Source organism: Neopelma chrysocephalum, unplaced genomic scaffold (genome assembly GCF_003984885.1).
Source record: "Neopelma chrysocephalum unplaced genomic scaffold, ASM398488v2 Primary Assembly neopelma1_96250, whole genome shotgun sequence".
Lineage (NCBI taxonomy): Eukaryota > Metazoa > Chordata > Aves > Passeriformes > Pipridae > Neopelma > Neopelma chrysocephalum.
The window spans coordinates 1610-15312 of record NW_020924899.1 but is presented as its reverse complement, the minus strand read 5'-3'; the positions used below and the strand labels follow the sequence as shown (position 1 = coordinate 15312).

General features: G+C 50.2%; 1 protein-coding gene across 9 annotated transcripts in view; it reads left to right on the top strand.

Annotated features, from left to right (window-relative positions):
• CEP250 (centrosomal protein 250) overlaps positions 1 to 12894 on the top strand; it is a 29159-nt gene extending 16265 nt beyond the window's left edge. For 7 of the 9 annotated variants that reach the window (XM_027708491.1, XM_027708489.1, XM_027708486.1 and 4 more), the window contains 10 exons: positions 1939 to 2098; positions 2647 to 2959; positions 3391 to 3518; positions 3716 to 3836; positions 4657 to 4811; positions 5765 to 8380; positions 10013 to 10168; positions 10543 to 10656; positions 10822 to 10872; positions 12137 to 12894. In XM_027708491.1, the coding sequence (XP_027564292.1) occupies positions 1939 to 2098; positions 2647 to 2959; positions 3391 to 3518; positions 3716 to 3836; positions 4657 to 4811; positions 5765 to 8380; positions 10013 to 10168; positions 10543 to 10656; positions 10822 to 10872; positions 12137 to 12415 (4093 nt within the window). In that variant the 3' untranslated portion in view covers positions 12416 to 12894. The remainder of the gene's footprint in view (positions 1 to 1938; positions 2099 to 2646; positions 2960 to 3390; positions 3519 to 3715; positions 3837 to 4656; positions 4812 to 5764; positions 8381 to 10012; positions 10169 to 10542; positions 10657 to 10821; positions 10873 to 12136) is intronic. The other 2 variants (XM_027708488.1, XM_027708487.1) reach the window with 2 other exon arrangements.
• Positions 12895 to 13703: the final 809 nt, after the last annotated feature.

The window sequence follows — 13703 nt, the reverse complement described above, 5'->3', positions numbered from 1 at the left end:
CTGCATTTGCCCTGGTTGAATTTCAGACAGTTCCTCTCTCCCATCTCTCCAGCCTGTCCAGGTCCCTCTGAAGGGCTGAGCCCTCTGGGGGATTGACCACTGCTCCAGCTTTGTGTCACCAGCTGAGGAGGCATCGACCCCCTCATCCCAGTCATTGCTGAACAAGTTAATGAGCAGCACTGGGCCCAGTCTTGAACCCTGGGGGATACCACTAGTGACAGCCCTCCAACCAGGCCCTGTGCCACTGACCCTCTGAGAGCTGTTACTCAGCCAGTTCTCAAACCCGTCTCACCATCCACTCATCCAGCCCACACTGCCTGAGTTTGTCCAGGAGGATGTTGTGACAGACAGTGTCAGAGGCCTTGCTGAAGTCGAGGTAGACAATATCCACTGCTCTCCCCTCATCCATCCAGGTAGGTGTTTCATCATAGAGGGCAATCAGGTTGGCCAAGCAGGATTTACCTTTGGTGAATCCTGATCTCACTGTCCATGTGAGTAGAGGTGGTCTCCAAGAACAAGGCACTCCATCACCCTTCCAGGGACTGACAGGAGGCTGACTGGCTCGTAGTTCTGGGGGTCCTCCTTCTTGTCCTTTTTCCAGACCAGAGTGACATTTGCTGTCTCCCAGTCCTCAGGCACCTCTCCTGATCTCCATGACCTTTCAAAGCTGACCTTGAGCAGCCTCTCTGTGGAGTCTGTGAGCTCCCTCAGCTCTCATGGATTCATGCTGTTGGGGCCCATGGACTTGTGGATGTCAAGTCTGCCCAGATGTTCTCTAACCTGATCCTCCTTGAAAGGAGGACTTTCCAAGGAATTTCAGAGGAAAGTCTTGCTTCCAGCACTCCTTTGCCCCTGTTTCCTGGGCGAGAGATCTCTGAGGGATGGTCTTGTCAGTGCAGACTGATGCAAAGAAGGTGCTCAGTAACTCTCTGTATCCTCTGTCACCAGGGTCTCCCATCTATTTAGGAACACACATTATCCTTTGTTTTCCTTTTGTTATTGATGCTTTTGAAAAAGCTCTTCTTGCTGTCTTTGACATCCTTGGCCAGATTTAACTCCAGGTGGGCCTTGGCCCTTCTCATTTCTGCTTACTCTGATAATCTCTCTATTCATTTCAAGTGGCCTGACCTTTCTTTCATCTCCTGTGTATGTCCTGCTTCCACTTGAGTAATGACAGGAGTTCTTTGTTTATCCACATAGGTCTCTTGCCCCCTTTGCCAGATTTCTTGCTCATTCTTGCTCATTCTTGCTCATTCTTGAGCCTGGAGGAAGTGATCCTTGAATATCAACCAACACTCTTAGACCCCTTTTCCCTACAGGGCCTGTTTCCATGGGATTCTTTCAAGAAGATCCCTGGAGAGACTAAAGTTAACTCTCCTGAAGTCCATGGTTGTAATCTTAACTTGCTGTCCTGTGTCCTCCTTGCCCCCAACAGAACTCCACAATCTCATGGTCACTGCAGCCAGGCTGCCCCCAAACTTCACCTCTCCAACAAGGCCTTCCCTGTTGCCAGTCTGAGGTCGAGCAACACACCATTCCTTGTGGGATCCTCCCCTGCTGTGACAGGAAGTTGTCATCAATGCTTTGCAGGACCATCCCGGACTGTGTTGCTTTTCCAGCTGTTGTCAGGGTAGCTAAAGTCCCTCACAAGAACCAGGGCCTGTGACTGTGAGGTTGCTTCAAGCTGCCTGTAAAAAGCCTCATCCATTTCTCCTCCTAATCATGCTGCCTGTAGCAAACACCCACAGCAAGGTGACCCATACTTGTCTGCCCTTTTATCCTGACCCATAAGTTCTCAACTTGCTCATCATCCACCCCAAGACAGAGTTCGATACATCCAGAGTGTTGCCTCACATAGAGGGCAATTCCCCCACCCTTTCTTGAGGCATCCAAGAAAGAAGAATGCCTTTCACTGCCATCTGTTGCTTTGTTCCACAGGCTAACTGTGTGTCTGGAAGAGAAGGAGTTGAGCCTCAGAACCCTGGAGGAAAAGAACCTTGCCCAGCAGAACCAGGTGTCTGAGCTCCATTCTGCTCTTCACCAGGCCAAGCAGCTCCTTTCAGACAGCACAACAGAACTGCAGGAGCTCAACAACCAGGTGACCTATGCACTGGTATCCTCTTCTCCAGGGACACACAATACCACCCACAGCTTGTAGGCCCCCACTGGTTTCCCCTTCCGGCAGCACACACTGCTCCTGTGCTCTGCCCAGAGATGCTGCACCTTGAGGCCAAGGCTGGATCTGGTGTCTCCTGCCTGTGTTTTTCCCTGTTCTCTCCTGGGTCCCAGCAGGAGCTCTCTGAGGAGAAGCAGCAGACTGCTTTGAGCTTCTCCATCCCTGTGTTGTCCCTGATGGAGTCTGTGCCTGTGCTGGGCACAGAACAATGTGGGGACACAGAGGTGGTTCTGGCAGGCTGGGGAAGACACTTCATCTGGTGTTTTGGAGCAGCACCATCAAGGATGCCCATTGTCTCCCCTTTCCCTGTTTGGAGTTTACTGTTCTCCATTGGAATGCTTGGCTTTGTACCTTCTGTTTCTGGTGTGTCTTGTGCTTGAAGGAATTTGTCCTTTGTTCCTCACCCTGCTGCCCGCTCTCCTGCCTCAGGAGCAGCCCAGCCCCTGACACTCTGTGCACCCACGTTCCAGATCCAGTCCCTGAAGGAAGCAGTGCAGGAGAAGGAGGCTGCCCTGGCAGCTCGAGAGGAGCAGCTGCTGCAGGCCCTGGAGGAGTCGCGAGCAGGTGAACGGAGCTTGAAGGACTCTCTGCACACTCTGGAGGCCGAGGGGTTTGAGCTGCGTTTGAGGCTCCGTAGCTCCGAGAAGAGAGAAGAGGTCCTGGCCACAGAGTGTCAACAGGCCAACAGTGCCCACCAGGAAACCCGAGCCCAGCTGGACAAACTGCACTTGGTTCTCCACCACATGATCAGTGACTGCAGAGATTTGGTCACTTGGAGCTCAGGCAAGTGTGGGAGGCTGGGTTAATATGTCTGTAGAGCATGTGTGGGACAGCAGATGGAGGAAGGGGTGGTTCATGGTCATCCTGGTCTGACAGACTCATCCTTTCACCTTAGGCTGGCTCAAGCCTTGGGAAATTTTGAAAGCTTGACATCCTTACAGAGACACAACTCCATGTTTGTACATGGAGAAATGATCAGCATGAGAATGGGAAAAGGCCTGAGTCCTGTCAAGCCACAGGGCATGTGCAGTCATCCTTGGGGCAGCACTGACATTAGTGGTCATCAAAGTAACGTCAGCCTGTGACACTGGCTTGCTGTAGGGCAAGCTCTAGGATGATGGCAAAGGCACGGCCACTTCTCCTGTGTAAAAAGAGGCCTTGTTTGTTGGAGACCCTTGGATTCAGTTTTGAAACAGAATGTCTTCTCTCTTCAGAACAGGGTCATGTTGTGGGCCTAACTGCTTCTCAGGCCAGGGACCTCCCCACAGAGCTCACAGTGGACAGAGTGGCAGCAGCCCTGCAAGACCTGCGTCAGCACCTGGAGCAGACTCAGAAAGATCTGGTAATGTGTGCCCTGGGCACCCAGAAATCCTGTCCCACTGCTGGACAAGCAGAGTGCCAATGCCAGGGTGGGTGTCAGTCCTTTTAGGGGGGGTTGGGCTCACTGCCACGGGGAGGAGGCAGGATCATGATCACATCTACCATTACTGTGCCAGCAGTGGCTCTGAGAGGTGATTCTGCTCCTCTTAACTCTTCCAGAATGACACCAGGAAGAAAACACAGGTCTTGGAGCTGGAACTGAGCACAAGGCAGGCTGAGAGGGACCATTGGTGTGCCCGCAATCAGGAGCTGCACAAACAGTTGGCTGAAAGCCAGGAAGGTACAGCTTCTCCTTTCCCACCCACTGCCCATCCCATCTGGCCAAAGGGCATCTCTGATGCCACACAGAGGAAAAGTGCAGTGCATGGGGATGAGAGAGGAGAAAAACAACCAGCAGGAGACTTCTCCTTAGAAGTCCCAGGGAAAGCTTTTGATAGACAGAGATGGTGTGGCTGGCAGTGCATCTGGCTGTGCTACAGAGGAACCTGTGCAGAGGTGGTGCCTTTCAGGTGTAGCTTGATGCCTGAGCTTGATTCCTCCAAACTCCAGGCCATCCCAGAGCCTCCAGGGCTATTGGTCTCTTTATAGCATAGCTGGACAGACATCCCCACTCCTCTCTCTGTCTTTGTTTGCCCACTCTGCACATCAGAACTGCACTTTCATCTCAGTGCCTTGTTTCCCTTGTCTCAGACTCTCTCTCAGCTATTCCTGGTCAATCAGTGGTGTCCTAGTCAGTCTTCACTTTTGCTTCTTCTTCCTTTTCCTTTGGGACCCTGGATTTGACTGTCCCCTGCTGTCTGTCCCTGTTTCGTCCATGTCAATTCTCCCTGCTTCTAACCCTGTGGCTGAGGTGCTGCCATGCCCTCAGCCCTGGTCTTTCAACAAGCAGAAGGGCAAACACACTCTCATATTCCTCAGATTCTTGCCCCTTTCATTCTTCCTTTTTTCTCTGCCTGGAAGTTTCCTTCCTTTCTGTCAGCTTTGGAAGCCCTTAGGGCCTGGGTGACACAGACAGGGAGAGAAGACACTGCTGTTGTGTCTGCAGGATGCACATCAGTTTGGCTTGGCTTTGCTTTTCCCCTTCCCCTTTCCTGCTGTAGCGCTGTGGATGGCAGAACACAAGAGGGATTCTCTAGAAGCTGCCCTGAAGGAAGAGGCCTCTGCAAGGAAGGAAGAGGCTGTGACTCTGCATCAGGAGGTGGAGTCTCTGCAAAGGAAACTGGAGAGCACAGAGAAGCAAGGACAAGACATGCTGGTGAGGCTGGCAGATGCCATGAAGGGCCATTTCCTAGCTGATTTTGGACCTTGTGTTCGTATTTTTAAAGAACAACTTTTTCCAGTTTAACTTTTCTAATTGCATTCTTCTGAATGAGGAGGAAAAGATGTCGTAGTCATTTCAAACCCAGTTAGGGCTGAGGGTGCTTCTTTTCCTCTGTGCTGAAGTTTTCTGCCCTTGAAGCTTTAGTCAAAGTAATTTCCAAGCTTGTCTCTATTTACATTGCATGGTCTGGGCAATTCCTTGTGTCCAAATCCATCTTCAGATTTCCAAATATCTGGATCTGGAAAAAGGGGTGAGAGGATCAAGTTTCCTAATAGTCACAAGACGTTCAGCATTGGCCATCTGAGAGCAGACAGTGGGGAGAAAAGAGAGAAAACAAAACTGCTGATGCAGATAATAACGTGAGCCCGTGAAGGGAAAACTCTAGTCCTGATTGGAAAGCCAGCCTGACAGACTAATCTGGCCATTGCTGCTTCAAGAGAGGAAAGTGGGGCTCTAGGGGATGGTACTATGGCAACTCTCCACAGGAGAGGTCGAAAACCACCCCCTCTTGCCCCAAACCCAGCAAAGGAAATGTTGGTGTCCTTTGCTCTCCCCTTCCATCCCAATGGAGAGCACATTGTCATGGCACTGCCTGAGTCATGCTTAGTCTGGACTTGAAATCCTGGCTGCAGTTCTGGCAGCTCCTCCCCAAAGGAACATTCGAGTAGAGCTCCAAGAGGTTGGGGAAGGGCAGAAAGGGAGCTGGGACTGGCTGAGGGAGCTGGGAAAGCTGCAGCGTAAAGGGGGGCCCCAGAAGGGTCTGCAGCACCCCGAGAGGCAGGGAGAGAGGGGCAGCCTGTGCCTGCCACTGTGGCAGGAGCTCAGGTGTGCTACGAAGAGCAGACATAAGAGATGGAATGACTGACTCTTTTGTCCCTGCTTTGCAGCATGAACGGGACAGGCTGCAAGCAGAGAAAGAAGAACTGGAGTGTCAGATCAAACTTCTTGAGGAATCAGTCACAGCCTCTGAAACCCGAGCAAATACAGCAAGAGACACAAATCACTCCCTTGAACAAGAACTCCAAACTGCACTGTCCCTCTTAAAAATTAAAAATGAGGAAGTGGAAAATCAGATGAAGAAAATGGAGATGCTCCAGAAAGAGGCAGCAGAGGGCAAAGCTTTACAGGAGAATGTGGCTCGTATGACTGCCATCCTGTCAGAGAGGGAGAGAGAAATGAAGGTGTACCAAGAGCAGATGAGAGTCCTGGAAAAGCAGAAAGAAATGCAAAAAACTGCTCTCAATCAGGTTATTAAGGACATAACAGAGAAAGAAAAGAAGACAGAATCTCAGCAAGAACAGATACAGGAGCTGGAGAAGCAGCAAGAACAACAAAGGATTGCTTTAAGCAAAGAGCTGGAAGAGAGAGAGCGGGAGATGAGATCCCAGCAAGAACAAATACAGGAGCTGGAGAAGCAGCGAGAAATGGAGAGGGCTGCCATCAGCAAGGTGAGCAAGGAGCTAGAAGAGAGGGAGCAGGAGATCAGATCCCAGCAGGAACTGATAGGGGAACTGGAGAAGCAGTTAGAATTGCAGAGCACTGCTGTCAGCAAGGTGAGCAAGGAGCTGGAAGAGAGGGAGCAGGAGATCAGATCCCAGGAGGAGAAAATAATGGTTCTAGAACAACATGGTGCATCACAAGTGAGAAATCTGCTTGAGGATCTTGATCATGTGAAAGGAAACCTGAAGGAGAGAAACTTGGAGCTTCTGTCTCTGACTCAGCAGATCCAAGAACTGGAAAAGGAGAGAGAACAGGGGAAAACTCTGCACACAAGCCTTGAACACCTGAGGGCAGCCCTTAAGGACAGAGAGAGTGAGTGTGATACTCAAAGGGAAGAGTTAAAGCTCTTGCAGCAGCACAAGGAACAGCAAGAGGGGCATCTGCAAGAGCTTCTTGGTAAAGTAGAAAACATGACACTTACTTTATCTAAAAAAGAACAAGAGCTTGAGTCACAACAAAAGCAGATCCAGGAAGTTGAAGAAGCCCTGGAAATGCAGTTAAGGACTGTCCGTGACCAACTGGAGCAGACCTTAGCAACCTTAAAAGAAAAAGACAGACTCATAGACATCCAAAAGCAACAAACAAGGAGCTATGAGGAGAAAACAGAACAACAAATGAATGTCTTGCACAGAGACTTAGAATACACTAGGACAGTACTGAAAGAAAAGGATGTCATGATCGAATCTCAGAAGGAACTGATTGAGACCTTCCAAAAACAACAAGAAGACTCTGAACAGCAGAAGGAAATTCTGCAGCATCTTCAAGTGGAACTAAAGGAAAAAGAGCAGGAAATTTTATCCCTTAGGAAGCAGTGTGAGGCATGCAAGGAAAAGGAAGAAAAGCATGAAGCTGAGCAAAACAATTTCCAAGCAATAGCACTGACTGTGAAAGAAAGAGAAGAAAAGATCTGGGTTCTGGAGGAGGCTGTCTCTAAGCTTCAACAGCAAAAGGAGGAGACAGCGGGGCAGACTAAAGCCATCATGCAAAACCAGGAATGTGCTGAATCCTCTTTAGAAGCCAGAGATCAAGAGAGAGCATCTGTGGACGAGCACGTCCAGGACCTTCGAGAGCAGAAGGAGGTGGAAGGCAGGCAGGCCAAAAGTCTAGAGCAGGATCAAGACAAAATGAGGCAGATGTTGCAGGAGAACCATTTGGAGTTCCTCAAGCAGACAGAGCAAATGAACATGTTCCAACTCCATGAAGAAAGCATGAAAGTAGCACTAACATTATGCCAGAAGCAAATAACTCTGCTCGAGGAAGTGGTGAGGAAGAAAGATGAAGACAATGAAACCCTTCTGCGAAAACTCTGGCGCCAAGAAGAAGCAGTGAAGACTTGGCAGAATCTCCAGCTTAGGGCAGCTGAGAAGAATGAAGAGGTTAGACATGAGGGAGAGCAAGAGAAGATGCTGGAAGAAACCTTCCCTGAGAGAGAAGGAGAGACCAAGGCTCAAAGCGACCAAAAGGAGTTAGAAGAGGTAATAAGAGCTCTTCGGGAAGATTTCCAGCACATTCAGCAGACTCTGATGAAAAAGGATGAAGAGATCAAGTACCAAACAGACAGAGTCAGGTATTTAGAGGAGGCACTGTCAGGGAGAGAACAAGAGCTAAGGAGGGAGAGCGAACTCCTGAAAGAATTAACATCAGCTTTGCGATGGAAGGATGAAGGGGAGACCCTAAAGAAGCAAATCCAAAACCTCCAAAAATGGGAGGAAGAGGTAGTAGAGAAGATGAAAGTTCTCCAGGAGAGAGACCATCTCTTGCAAAGGCAGAAGGAGCTAACCCAACAATGGCAAGCTGAGAGGAAGGCCAATGGGGAGGAACTGGAGTGTGTGGCTGCTGCTTTGAAGCAAACACAAAGCAGAGAACTCGAATGGAGAGAGAAGGCCCAAGTCCTGAGAGCTGCCCTTACCAAGAGTGAAATGGCCAAAGGGACTCTGCTGAAAGAATTGGACATCCTGCAGAGAATGGTTTCAGAGCGGGACACGGACCGATTCCATCAGCAGGTAGGCACCGGGATTGATTTCAACTCAAACGTCCGTGAAGGATTCCAATGATGTTTCCCTCCAAGAGGTGGGAATATAGATTCCTGTCAGTACAAGACCTGTTTGGGCAGAGCAGCCAGGTCTGCAGCCAGCAGCCTTGTCTGTCTGTCTGTCTGGCTCCAGCAGAGACCATTCACCTGTGAGAATGTTTCCTGGCAGGCCCAGAACGACTGACACAACTGTGGAGCTGGCTGTTCAAATCAGCTCTGCTCCAAAAGCTGGGCATGGGGAACTGGTTCTCCCCTGCCTGGGCAACGCGTGGTGGCTTGGATTTGGCATGGAAAGGAAAGGAAAGGAAGCTGCTGACCAGACTGATGCAGTGAACTCAGCAGAGTTTTGTACTGATGGCTGAAGAGCAGCTGCACTGCTGGAGCTTAGAGGGTGCTCTCAGACATGGAGGTTTCTGAGGGACAGCTTGTCCAGTGTACAAAAAAGAATGGGATTTATACCATTGCCTGGTCAGGTTAAAGGCTTCATTGCTCATTCAGGACATGCTTGTGCCCCTGTCCAAAAAGCACAAAGGTAAATTTGTGTGGATTTCTCCGAGGTGAACTGATTCAGGTCCCACTAGTGGAACAGCTGCAATAGCCTGTGCTGCAGCCTTGCCAGGAATTTGCCAGTATTCTGGCATTCCATTAGTATACTGATGTAGAGAAAAACTACTAAGAAAACCCTGTATTTATGCGTTATACATTTACACATGACTTAAGAAATATTACTGGCAGCCTGATCAGGATGCTGACAGGTCCTGTGACCTGTTGATGGGAAGCAAAGAAGTGACAAGCGCAGGAAACGTGAAAACATTGGAAGATTTCAGTTCCGTCCATGTGGATCAGCTGGGCAAGAGCAGTAGATCAGGAAATGCAGTTGAATCCACAGAGATTGGTTTAGTGCTGGTGTCAAGAATAAAATTATCGATGCTCCAAGGAGCAGTTCACCAGGAAAGGCACGACAGGGGAGGTGACTCCTGACTAGGTTCAGAGCAGTGCACGTGGCTTGATTGATAACGTGATTTTTTTCCACAGAGCAATCCTGGATGAGGATGTAACAGGCAAAGAGAACAGAGAACAAAACTGTAGTGTTCAGTCACTGCAGAAATACATACTTCACCCACAGCTTGCACATGTTTGGTTGTCTAAGCACAGAGCTGTAGATAGGAGAATGTACAGTGATAGTCAAAGAGGATGACCAAAGGTGGCAAATAACTTCCCTAACAGGAAGGTGTAAATGTGGAAGTCTTCACAATCAACACAGAATGGCTGAGAGAGGGAGCTGGAGACACTCCAGACCTTTGTAAAACTATGAAGTGGCTAAATAGGAAATGAATGTTTCCAGTCTCTCTCAAAACCAGAATGGGGGACACCGAACAAAACTAGCAGAAAGCACATCCAGAACAAACAACTCAATTCTCCAAGCTGATTTGGAGGAGGGCCCCTAGAGAGAGGGGGTGTTGCTTTGGGCTGTGCACCAGGAGGAGAAGGGCCTTAGCACTGTCCATTCCTGATGTGGTCACTCTGCCTGACATGTTGGTTCTAACACCCTTCTAACCTTTATGTGGCACCAGCTCATGGAATCTCCTCTCTGAATGCCCAGCAGGTTGTTGCAGAAGGGGAGCAGCTGTCATGGCTCTCAGAGAAGAGACTCATGTCACAGAGCCTGGAATGTCTGCAGCGAACAGTTGCAAGGCTGGAAGATGAAAAGGTGGAGCTGAAGCAACAAAATGCTGAGCTCAGGAGGACTCTTGAGCAGGTAAAACGGGCTTTTGCTGCCTCTGCAAAGCCTCACGGTCCTCTGAACCATGACACATTTCCCCAGGCGGCACTTTGGAGTCCTCTGCTTGTTTCCTTCCCTCTCCTTCTTCCTGCTGTGGACACACACTTTGTATTTTCTCTCTCTTCTGGCACCCCATGGCCTTCACTAATGCACCTTCACTGCAGTGCCACCCTCCTTGCCCCACTGTCCCCAGACACACACTTGCCTCTCTTCCATAGCCCACATCGAGTCCTTTTCTGTTCTCCAGTGCAATCTCTGAGCAGAGATCTCCTTGCCTTGATGTCCAGAGGTCTTTTTGCTCCCTGTTTGGTGGGAGGTTTCTGTGACCATTTCTCCTATCCAATGTGCAGGTGGAACGTGAGCGGAGGAGGCTGAAGAGATGTTTTAGGGATCAGATGCTGCCAGATGCCTGTGGATTGTCTCTCTCCCAGTCTGACCAGCACAAAGTGTCCACCTCTAGACAGGTGAGAACAGAATCTTCCTTGGTGGGAGGAGGCTCTGGCCATACAGAGGAACAAGGGCAAATCCCAGTGGCAGCAGCCCCCAGGAGAGACCTAATGGTAGTCAAGTATAGACCATGCCCTGACCAAGCTGCAGACTAAAATGAAATCCTTGTGTTTTCTTCACAGGAGGAGTCTCATGCTCACTGCAGTCAGCGGTTAGCTGAGCTACAGAACCAGGTGAGGAGTAGGAAAACTCTCCTCAAAAGCTGCTGTGGCTCTCCTGATGGGCACAGCTTTGCATGATGCTCCAAGCCAAGTTTTGTTTGGCTGTCAGGAAGTGAGTGCACCAGGCAGGGTCAGTCCTGCACCTGTTGGCAACAACCAAACAACATCCTTCACCTCGGTCTTGTCTCTGGCTTGCCTAAAGGTCAGGCAGGGTGGGATAGGGGTGGTCGGAAATTCAGAGCACTGGAACTCACCTGAAAATATCAAGATCACAGAATCATGGCATCCTTAAGGCTGGAAAAGCCTTATGAGATCATCTAGTCCAGCTGTTAGCCCTGTACTGTCAATCCCAAACCTAAACTGTGCCCCTGAGCACCACAATTACATGTTTTTTGAGCACTTCCAGGGATGGTGATTCCACCGTTCCCTGGGTAGCCTGTTCCATGGTGTTCCCCTTTGTTGCCTGTCCCCATTTTCCCTTGCCTCCGTTAGCAGTGGAGAGGTCCAAGGCTCTGAGGCAGCACCAGAGCTGAGCCTTCAGGCCATCCTCAGTCTCCTCTTGCTGTGCTGTGCTAATCACCACCCTGCTGTGGGACCGAGTCAGAGACCTCAGCACTCTGAGGATGTTTGGTTTATCAGTGTAAGAATGTTCATTCCAGCTGCTGAACCCTGTTGCATCCTTTGGCTGCACAGCAGGAGGTGGGAGCAGCTCTCTGCCCCCGGCCAGCCCAGCAGGCACAGCCCCGTGGGGTCAGGAAAGAGCAGAGTTTGAGGAGTTCCAAGGCTTCAGCACTGCTTTAAGGCCCCTGGGCTTTGTTCACCACATTCCTCTGCGCTTGTGTGTGAGATGCTCTAAAGTTTGGGAGAGGGAGAATTTGTTCCCTTTCCCTGGGCTGGCTGTCAAGGTGCTCCAGTAGAGCAGTTCTCCAGTACCTCGGGTAAGCAGCAACCCTCCTGCTGAGGAGGAACTAAGGGCTCATGGCCCAGATTTGAAAGTCAGAGCTGGGTTAGTAAATCCTGTTGGAACTCTCTTTCTAATAGACCTGTGATGGCTGAGGGTTGTACGTGGGAAGGGTTGGCCAGCAAGAAACTTGACGTGTTGATAAGCTGAGCTCTGTTCAGAGGACTCTGGGAGCCTGTTCCTTTCCCTTCCACAAGGTCCAAGTGTTTGTCAGGGCTGGTCCAGGCTGTGTCTGTCCCGACTGCTGGTACTGTGGAGCTACAGATGGTCCTGACAGCGTGGGCTTGTCTGAGCTCAGCTTTGTGCCTCTTTCAGGTGTCCCTCCTGCAGTCACAGCTGGCACGAGACCGACAGCACAGGCAGAACTACATTGAGAGCTGTGCAAGGACCAACCAGGAGCTGTCAGACCTTCACCAGGAGCTGTCCTGCTCCTTAGCAGCTGTGCTCAGGGAGCCCAGAGCTGCTGTTCTGGAAGCAGAGACTCAGAAGCTGGATCAGTCTCTGAACTTGGCACTGATGTCCCTGGACTGTCAGTCTCCCGAGAGACAGAGGGTGCATCCAGCAGCCCAACCTGCCAGAAGCGACCTGAGGTAACAGCACCTCTGGTCTCCATTTGAATGGAAGGATTTCTGCTAAGACAAAGAGCTCTTGGAAGTGAGAAATGGGATGAACTCCTCAGGGCAAGGCTGCTCCCTGCCTTTTCCCTCTGTTCCTCTCACAGTCAGCTGGTGCTGTCAAACCTCACCTTATGTTGAGGATTAGGATCTAGGAAGTGTTATCTCAGGCAGATGATTTCTGGGGACAAAATGTGAATATGTGAGAACGAAGACATAGGTAAGGAGAGAGAATGATGTGTGGAGAAGGAAGCCCCAAGACGAACAATCCCTGAACAGTAAGACTTCTGGGTGACAGCTGTCCAAGGGCAGCTGCTCAAATAAAATAAAAGGACATAAAGGTTGTGCTACAAAGAGTTAAAGTAGCATAACAGCATTTGTACTGTTTGCATTTCCAATCATCTCCTAGGGACAGGCACTTAAATATTTTTCCTAATAAAATTTTTTAATAAAATTTTTTTATAAAATTTTTTAGAAGAAGGTTATACATGTCTTTACCTGGCCCAATGAGGTTGTTGTGTGATTTCCCCTCTTGAGGGCAGAGCTGTTTCCTGCCAGGAGAAATGGAAATTTGAGGAAAGGGGTGGAGAGAACACAGCGGGGATCAAAGGTGGGTGAGAGAGAGGGGGTTCCCTTTTCCCCCCCCTTACCACCTCCCTTTCTCCCTTCCCTTTTTCCCCCCCTTTTTTTTACCCCTCTTTTATACCCTGTCTTTTCCTTCCCCCTTTTCTCTCTCTCTTTTCCCCTTCCCCTCCCCTTTCTCACTCCCCTTTTTGCACCCACTCTTTTCCCTGCCTCCTTTTCCTCCCCTCTTTTTTTCCCAGGCTTTCTGCCCCCCTTTTCCCTCACAGCTTTATTTTTCCCCTTCTTCCCCCCACACCCCCCTTTTTTTCACCCTCCTCGTTTCTCCCAATCCCTTTCCATTTTTCCCTCCAAAGCACTGGGACTCTGCCGGGACGCTCTGCTTTCTGCACCAGCTGGCGGGGGGCTGCTCTCCAAAGGGCCTCAGAGCCCAACCCAGCCCTTCCAGGCCAGGATGGGGAGGGTGTCCTGGGCAGGGAGAGCTGGTCTCCACCAGCAGAGCAAGTTTCTGGGACCTGCCCTCATGCTTAGCTTTTTCTGCTTTCTGTCTCAAAATCCTGTTAATTCAGCCACTTCAGTCAAGGAAAACTCTCAGTGTATGACAACCTTGCTTTGATAGAGGAACACTGAGGGACCTTCCTCCTGCCAGGGCTGTGGCCCCTCACTGCCCCTCATAGCCCCTTACA